The sequence below is a fragment of the Protobothrops mucrosquamatus genome, unplaced genomic scaffold (genome assembly GCF_001527695.2).
Source record: "Protobothrops mucrosquamatus isolate PMUCROS unplaced genomic scaffold, P.Mucros_1.0 scaffold2557, whole genome shotgun sequence".
Classification (NCBI taxonomy): domain Eukaryota; kingdom Metazoa; phylum Chordata; class Lepidosauria; order Squamata; family Viperidae; genus Protobothrops; species Protobothrops mucrosquamatus.
In genome coordinates this window covers 61560-70396 of record NW_015388617.1, presented here as the reverse complement: position 1 = coordinate 70396, position 8837 = coordinate 61560, and the positions used below count along the sequence as shown (strand labels likewise).

General features: G+C 49.1%; 1 protein-coding gene across 2 annotated transcripts in view; it reads left to right on the top strand.

The window, feature by feature from the left end:
- The first annotated feature begins 1473 nt into the window (after window positions 1-1473).
- The window catches only part of ECEL1 (endothelin converting enzyme like 1), a 61397-nt gene continuing 54033 nt past the window's right edge, over window positions 1474-8837 (top strand). For both annotated transcript variants that reach the window (XM_015825242.1, XM_015825241.1), the window contains exon 1: window positions 1474-2235. In XM_015825242.1, coding sequence (XP_015680728.1) covers window positions 1474-2235 — 762 coding nt within the window. The remainder of the gene's footprint in view (window positions 2236-8837) is intronic.

The window sequence follows — 8837 nt, the reverse complement described above, 5'->3', positions numbered from 1 at the left end:
GAGGAAAAGGAGGGGAGGAGAAGAGGAAAAGGAGGAAGAGGAGGAGGGGAGGAGGAAGAGGAAGAGGAGGGGAGGAGGAGGAGGAGGAGAAGAGGAAGAGGAGGGTGCCGGTGGGTGTCCGCCGTCCGGCGTCGGACCCGGGAAAAGTTCTCGAGGCTGCGCTCCCTTCGTCCGGCCCGTTGACTCGGACAGCCCGGCCTTTTTCGGGGTGGCCTCCCTGCACCCCGCTCCACTGGCGTGGCCGGCCAGGCTCGCTCGCTCCGGCTGGGGGGCGGCAGGGAGCTGGAGCAGCCGGCCCGGGCGTGGGGGGCTCCCCCGTGGGCTGCAGGCCAGGCTCCGCTTCTTGGGAAAACTCTTGGGACGGCCAAGTGAGAGGCCGGGGTGCGGAGGGTCTCCTCGAGATCTTCCGCACGTTCCAGGGTCAGCTAGCGCTTCCCCGCCTGCCTGCCGCTCCCCCCCACCCCCCGGCTCGTAGCTGATCCCCGAGAAGGCGAGGGGGATTCACCAGGTCTCCGCCCTCCCCTGGCTTTCCGGATCCCTTTGCCCCGCTTTCCAGGCGGTTGGGGAACCCGGCTCCCCTCCGGATTATACGAAGCGGACTCATTTAAGGAGGACCCCCCCACATACACATCTACCCCCCCCCTTTTTTCCCGAGATCCAGTATCAGCAGCGAATAAAGGGAAGATTTTCCCATCCGGATTCCCTTGGAAAAGAAGCCGGACCGGCTTGGTAAATTACTGGACTGGAGGCCACTCGGAGATCCCAGGATAGTTAACGGTGAAATTGGGGGAGCGGGGGGGGGGCGGGTAAAAGGGATCCCAGCAGAAGTCAATGAGATCCAGTCTGCCCTGTTGCCGGGGGGGGGGGAAGAGAGCGAGGCAAACCTTAAAGCGGTGGGAGCCGAGCTGCGGGGGTCGATCCCGCTTGACTTTCCATTCCGGATTTCGGATCCTGCAAAGAGATGCGCGTCGTTTGGGCGGCGGGAAGCTGCTTTCGGGTGATCTGACAGCCTCGCTGCCCGACGCTGCAGATCCAGGCAGCGGGTTGTCTCTTAGTGTCCTTCCCCACCCCGGGTTTTTTCTTTTAAATTAGAACAAAGGAGAGACGGAGAAAAACCCCTGCAAGGGACAAGATCCAGCGAAAACGGATCAATGGAACAGATTCCCTTCCGGGTTTCCCTTGCCTGGTGTGTGTGTGTGTGTGTGGGAAGATTTAGCCGCGCGTCTGAAGCCGCTTAAGAAAAAATAATAATAAATCCAGATTTATATATTTATAATTTCTTTTTCAGAGCGGATCCCTCGCCTCGGACTTTGAAAGAGTGGCTGGTCCCCGGGATCCTCTTTAGTGGGGGAATCCTTGGGGATCTGGTGGAGAAGCTGCAGCTTGGGCGCTCGGCGTGGGCGCCCGCTGCTGGACGCTGCTGGAGAATGGCTGCCCAATGACTCCGGGTTCAAATCCGGCTCTGCGACCAGCATGGAGAAGACTTACTCGCTGACCGCCCACTACGACGAGTTCCAGGAGGTAAAATACGTCAGCAAGTACAGCAGCAGCGGGGCCCTGCCCAACGGGTTCAACTTGCAGCTGGGCACCGCCGGGACCAAGAAGCCGCGCTGCGGCCTGCCCCGCTGGAGCCGACGGGAGATCTGCCTGCTCTCAGGCTTGGTCTTTGCGGCGGGCCTGTGTGCCATCTTGGGTTGCATCCTGGTGCTCAAGTATCTGGCGTTGGACCAGGCGGCCTACTGCTTGGACGGCTGCCAAGAACGCCGGGCCTTCACCAAGGCTTCTCGGTTCATCGCCACCAACATTGACCCCACCATTGACCCCTGCAAGGACTTCTACTCCTTCGCCTGCGGCGGATGGCTGCGCCGGCACGGCATTCCGGAGGACAAGCTGATCTACGGCACCATTGCCGCCATCGGCGAGCAGAACGAGGAGAAGTTGCAACGGCTGCTTCAGCAACCCGTGCGGCGTCCCTACCGGGCTTCGGCCGAGCGGAAAGTCAAGGAGTTTTTCCGTTCCTGCCTGGACATGAGGGAGATTGACCGGCTGGGGGCCTGGCCGATGCTGGAGGTCATCGAGGACTGTGGAGGATGGGACATGGGGGCCCTGGATAGGCAAGGCCAGTGGGACTTTGACGAGCTGCTCTACAAGACGCAGGGAGTCTACAGCACCACGGTCTTCTTCGCCTTGACGGTCAACCTGGACAGCAAGAATTCGTCCCGCTACGTCATCCGGGTAAGTTGATGCCGTGGGCCGGGATCGTGCACCGTGGGATCTGACCGCCGCCGTGGGTGGGTGGATCAGGAGAAGAAAGAGGGGGGCAGAAAGGAGGACCCAGAACTCTGGGGGATCAAGTGAGTCCATAGGTCTCTTGGATGTATTGGGGATCCCCATCCCCATTGCAAGGACACTGAAGCCATCTTTGAATGCAACCAAACCTCAGTCTGAAAGGACTAGTAGGGTCTTTCTCAATTTTAAGATGTCTGGACTTCAACTCCCAGAATTCCCCAGCCAGCATGGCTGGCTGGGGAATTCTGGGAGTTGAAGTCCAGACATCTTAAAATTGCTGAGGGTTGAGAAACACTGGTCTAGCCCTTTGGACCTCTTGAGAACTATGTCGACCTCTAGTGGCTCTTCCATGAAGTGCACCTGATGGCTGTGCGCATAATATTCCTGTGCGCATAATATTCCTATTTTCCTGACACTTCTTTCATCTACGGCTCCTCCGTGCGTTGGGAACGTACAGAAGCAGCCGTGAATGCAGATCCTCTTGTATTTATACAGCTCTTTGTTCCTTTAGGGCTGATTTTTTTTTAATGCACTCTGAATTGCTTTCTTCCCATCGAAAAACTAACTCGTGACTTTTCGACAGATGATCGTTCCAGAAAGCTGAGGTTATTCTCTTCCCAGCAGTTAGAAACGGCCTTTTCTCCCAACATGGGTAAAAAAAACGCACCCCTTCCCACATATATGTCCACAGGGGAGAGGCACAAGATCACGTGTGTCGTCATGTCATTGTGATTTTTAGCAACCGTCTATGCATTTGTCATTACAACTGGGCAAAAAAAAAAAAAAAAAACAGCAGCAGATGTTTTGAAGCCAGACCAAAGTGGCCAGAATCACAAATCTCTTTGTTTTTCATCTGCCTCTTGGGAAAACCGTGTCAGGAGTTCAATTTTCTCAACGTTGATGATCCTCAGATGCGAAAACCGGGGGTCCCTTGGCTCCTAGACGTCTCCGTCTCCGTAGGGAACCACATTCAAAGCCCCAGGATCGTAGTGCGATATTTAATTAATTTATTTTCCCGGGCTCGTGGACCGCTTCACTGTCGCAAACGGCTCTCAGTGGTGTTCATCCCCGCCTCGTCCACGGCGCTGCCCACAGGGGCATCAAATGAAAACAAATCAAGAATATTTGTGCAAACTCCAGCCTCTGATGCATCGGAGTCCGGACGATAATGCTTTTGTTCCTAAGCACATTCTCCCAATTTGGAATCCTCCAGATGTTGTCCAACTGCCCACTCGCGGCCTCGTTGTGTGACAGATTGTCAGGATGCTGAATTTTATGATCCCAGGGGTGGGGAATCCGAAACTGCATTTCTAACTCTTAGTAACCCTGTCTTCCGTACGGGTAGGTTACACCGTCCAAACTCACCAGCATCATAACCCAGAGGCACAGTTCTTTTTAAAACGCTGCTGGGAGAGCTTTGTGTAGAAAGATTTGTTTTGTTTTGTTTTGCAAACCAGCTCCTGGCACGGATGCCCCTTCACTTGCGGTGAAAATCTCGAGAGTCTGCAAGAGTCGAGCGTAGATTTGCCCCGAATGGGGTTTAAGGGCACCCACACCCCAACCTTACCCTCTGCCCTTCAGGTCTTGTGCCCCGTTGCAGGACAGAAGAATGAATCTTCCAGCGCAAACCTGGGTCTTGTGCAGATTGAATTCAGACACTGGGCTTTTGTCACCGGAAATGGTTGTTTACAGGTGGGAAAGAAAAGGTATTTACAGGTGAAAGGGTCCCGTTTCTAAGTTTGCCCCCCCCTTAGTGCTAGATGAGAAAGATTTGGAAAGATCAGCCGCCTTCTGAAGTGCGACACGTCCTTGGATCAACACCACCACGCTGAGCCCGTTGTGATTTTCCCATCATTTGCTACGATGGCAGGTTAGAGGGAAGCAGAGGCAGCTCAATCATATAAAACTGGCAAGAAAGAGGGTTTTTTTATAGGCAGCTGATCACGTCTCCCGCTGGGTTTAACCCGGTGATTGAACGGTGCGCACACAAAGCGTCGAGTTTTTAGTTAACCGTACGGACTCAGTTTGCGGAATACGCAAGCTCCCCGTTCTGCCACCCAGGTTTTAAGCCTGAGATTAATGACAGGCTTATTTATCAATTAAGCATCGATCTCCTTGTGAAAGTTGACCAGGTTTAAAAAAAAAGAGATTGCTGACATTGAACGTAATTTCTACGTTACAGAGCAGTGTGGCCTGGAGACTTTAAGATGGGTGGATTTCGCTGCTGGTTGGGGAATTCTGGGAGTTGAAATCCATGCATCACGGCTGGGGAATTCTGGGAGTTGAAATCCATGTATGCTGGCTGGGGAATTCTGGGAGTTGAAATCCATGCATCCTGGCTGGGGAATTCTGGGGGTTGAAATCCGCCCGTCTGAGTTTGCTGAGTTTGGGAAACACTATTCTAGAATGATGGAAGATCTGTCTAACTGAAGCATATGAGCTGGGGAATTGTGGGAGTTGAGGTTTTGCCACTAAAGAGCAGTGATGTCCATCAAACTGCACTCTTAACATTGACGGGCCGTGCAAATCCCATTCTTGTGCCAAGACTGTGCAGCAGGGGTCTTCAAACTTGACCCTTTGATGACTTGTGGACTTCAACTCCCAGAATTCCTCAGCCAGCCTCTATTTTGTTTGTTAGATTTAAGACAGGGGTCTTCAAACTTGGCCCTTTTATGGCTTGTGGACTTCAACTCCCAGAATTCCTCAGCCAGCCTCCATTTTGTTTGTTAGATTTAAGACAGGGGTCTTCAAACTTGGCCCTTTTATGACTTGTGGACTTCAACTCCCAGAATTCCTCAGCCAGCCTCCATTTTGTTTGTTAGATTTAAGACAGGGGTCTTCAAACTTGGCCCTTTTATGACTTGTGGACTTCAATCCCCAGAATTCCTCAGCCAGACTCCATTTTGTATGTTAGATTTAAGGCAGGGGTCTTCAAACTTGGCCCTTTTATGACTTGTGGACTTCAATCCCCAGAATTCCTCAGCCAGACTCCATTTTGTATGTTAGATTTAAGACAGAAGTCTTCAAACTTGGCCCTTTTATGACTTGTGGACTTCTGGGAGTTGAAGTCCACAAGTCATAAAAGGGCCAAGTTTGAAGACCCCTGCTCTACAGTCTATGGAGTCATTCCAATCATGGTTGACCCAAAGGTGCTTTTTCAAAAGTCAACTGGATTCCTCCACCATTCAGTCAGGACCGAAGAAGCTTCTTGGATGAGAAGCGAAACGTCTTCAAGGAAAAACAAAGGAAGTCCAGTTGCCTCTTGAAAAAGCACCTTTGGAGCTATCAGCTCTGCAATATCCCTCTGTGGCATATTTATTTGTTTTTCAAATATTCTAAATCGGTCAGCCAACATTGGAGTCTGTTGCAGGCTGACTCTGCCCACTGCCGTCAGTTCGATCCCGAACGGCTCAAGGTTGACTCAAGTCTTCCATCCTTCCAAGGTTGGCAAAATCAGGACCCAGATTTTTAGGGGCCATAGGCTGACTCTGTAAACCGCTTAGAGAGGGGCTGTAAAAGCACTGTGAAGCGGTATATAAGTCTAAGGGCCAGCGCTATTGCTACTCATCTTAAACTCAGCATTCGGATTGCTAAATTTTGCAGAGAAGGGAAGCATATTAGAAGCAGTTCCAGGATTCCTGGCAAACAGAAAAGATTTTATTTTTTTTTCCTCTTGAAGATTGTTCAGTCTCAGCTCTGCAAAAAAATTTTTCACTCCAGCCTTGAGTATATTGGTTGATTTTTCTGCCATCTGGATTGAGTCTTACCCTCCTAAATTAGATTTCTACCTAGTTATAAAGGCATTATTGTCTGTAATAACAAATTTATACAAACCATATTATAGGAAGCATAACACAGCATCAAAGGAGAAGTAAAAGCAAAAACAAGGAAAAGAGGGGGAAAAACAAGAGATTAAATGGATCAATTTTAAAAACTAGCAGAAAGGAACAAAACAAAGAAGAACCGAATATCCCGGGATTTCACAATATTCCTCCATCAGAAATGTTTAATATCTGAAGCTGTGTATGAAAATCACTACAGTTCAAATCTTAAGTCCCGAATTCAATCAAAGCTTTATGGAACAACATCCGATCTCGTGATTCTATTACCGTGAAGCTCGAAAGCTGACAAATTTTGTTCATTTTTCTCACAGATGCATTATCACCTTTTTTTTTGCGGCAGCCCCGGGTGATATTTTTCATGGTTCTTCCTAGACAGATAAATTCCAGATGTTTGCAATATAGTTTAACACGTTGGAATTGGGATTTCCCTCTAAGAACCATCTTCCCTGTAGCTATAATATCTGAGCCATGGTGTCCTGGTTCCGACAGATGAAACTCTTCAAAGAACTTCGAGGCCTTGTTTACCTTAAAGAATCTTTATTCGAATAGCATAGCATCCGCACGTACATAGGCAAAGTCAAAATCTGAATTCCCCTTCCTTGAGCACATAGTATCAAAGCACAATTCCCTCCTCCAATTCACAGTCATAAATCACATTCTCCAATTAGTTTGAAATGCAGGCTTTCCCTCCAGTTCTCCAGCCCGGCCAATTCTTATCATCTCTTATTTCAATAACCTTGGTTCTCACACTAGTTACAATATTGTTATGTCTAACTAAACTCCCATGCACATTCCTCCTCCCCCCCCCCCAGTATCCTCTAATTCTGAGAGTAAAACATAAGATGGAAAATGGCTGCATCTCCATATGTTGTCAAAGCAAGAACATCCGATGTTAGCAGCGTTGACACATGGTTTTTCAACCATGGCTGCTTTAAAGATGCGTGGACTTCCATTCCCAGAATTCCCCAGCCAGCCTTCAGCTGTCAGCCGCTGTCCCCGAGTGCCCGCCCCTTCCCTGTGGCCCGAAGGTCCCTATTGCCATTTTGGCACAAGCGTTTCTGCTTGGGAGGGAATGCTGGATTTTGTAGTCCAAAGTACTGCTAGTTCTTGACTTACAACTGTTTGTTTAGTTACAACAGCACTGAAAAAAGTGACTTTTATGTTTCGGACATGACCGTTGAAGAGGGTCACCTGATTGAAATCCAGCTTCTTGGCAGCTGACTCACATTTATGACAGTCCCAGGTGATCCGACAAGCCAAGTCAAAGGGGAAGCCTGATTCATTTAACAACAATGTTACTAACTGAGCAACTGCAGTGATGGGGTAAAAAGGTCATTAAATGGGGCAAAACTCATTTAACAACTGTTTTGTTTAGTAACAGAAATTTTAGGCTCTATTGTCGTCATAGGTTAGGGACTACCTGTATTAATAACGTTAGTAATATATACATTAGCATCATCACCAGTTATAGTTCCACTAATAACCTTCGGATTTACCCCAAGGCCTGTTTAGAGGGACCTTGCTTTCGTAGACACACAAGCACACAAACACACAAAGACACATCCGCTTAGCAGACTTTGGCTGCAGCCAGCCGAATTTTTACCCATTCATTCTGTCTCTTGTACTCCAGACAAGACATTTAAATTTATATTAATTTTACATCACTCTCAAACTGATTTACATCCCGTGCATAATAACCCAATTACATAAATGATGCAAATTACACATTTGCTGGATCTGTTGACATCCCTTGCTTAATGACACCCTTGCGCCACGACAAGAGCCCCAAATGATGTGATTTGCAATTTAACGGGATATTTGGGGACGACCGAGGCCTTGACTGCTAAAGGATGGGTATTCACTGTAGCCGCTTAGGAGCTCTGTGGGCAGGGGAAGGTCAAAAAAGTCAAGATGGCTGCCAGATATTTCAAAACCAGCCCATACAGCCAGTCTTTTCGGCTCCTGGGAAGCTGAATTTAAAAAAAAATAATAATAATTTTACGCCATTTATTTTTTCTTTAGTGCAGGCATGGAGCTCTCTGATTGCAGGAACGGGGGAGGAACCCCCCCCCCCCACACACACACAAAAGTACAGCTGCTGGAATATACAGCTGCAAATTTATCTGTGTTTTTTTATTATTATTATTCAAGAACAATTTAGAAATCCCTGCAGCTCAAGCAGGGTGTCGGTGTGTTGACAATAGCGAAAAATATACGAAAGCTAAGAAACCGGCGAAGAAGGGAGGGGGGGGGTGTCTCCTGAATCTGAAAGGCAATTATGAAGACAATTGCGACTTGATTTTGGAAGATCGAGGTTTAAAAATACAGGAAAATCTGGGTTTTGCAGCACACCGTTCAGGGATGAAGCTTCAGATATGAGCTGCTCAGAAAGCTGTACTTTCTGGGAGTGTAATTCTCAAGCCAGCTTGATGGAGAGTTGGGGATGATGGGATCTGGAGTCATTGCATCGGGAAGATTGCTACTAAACGTTGATCCTTGGACGTACAGGTCTGGATGGGGAGAAACAGACTCAGGCTCAACCCTTCCAAGACCGAGTGGCTGTGGTTGCCGGCGCCTCGGCATAGTCAGCTGACGCCATCGCTGACTATAGGGGGCGAAACCCTGGCCCCCTCAGAGAGGGCGCGCAACTTGGGAGTCCTCCTGGATCCACGGCTGACATTGGATGACCATTTGTCGGCCGTGACC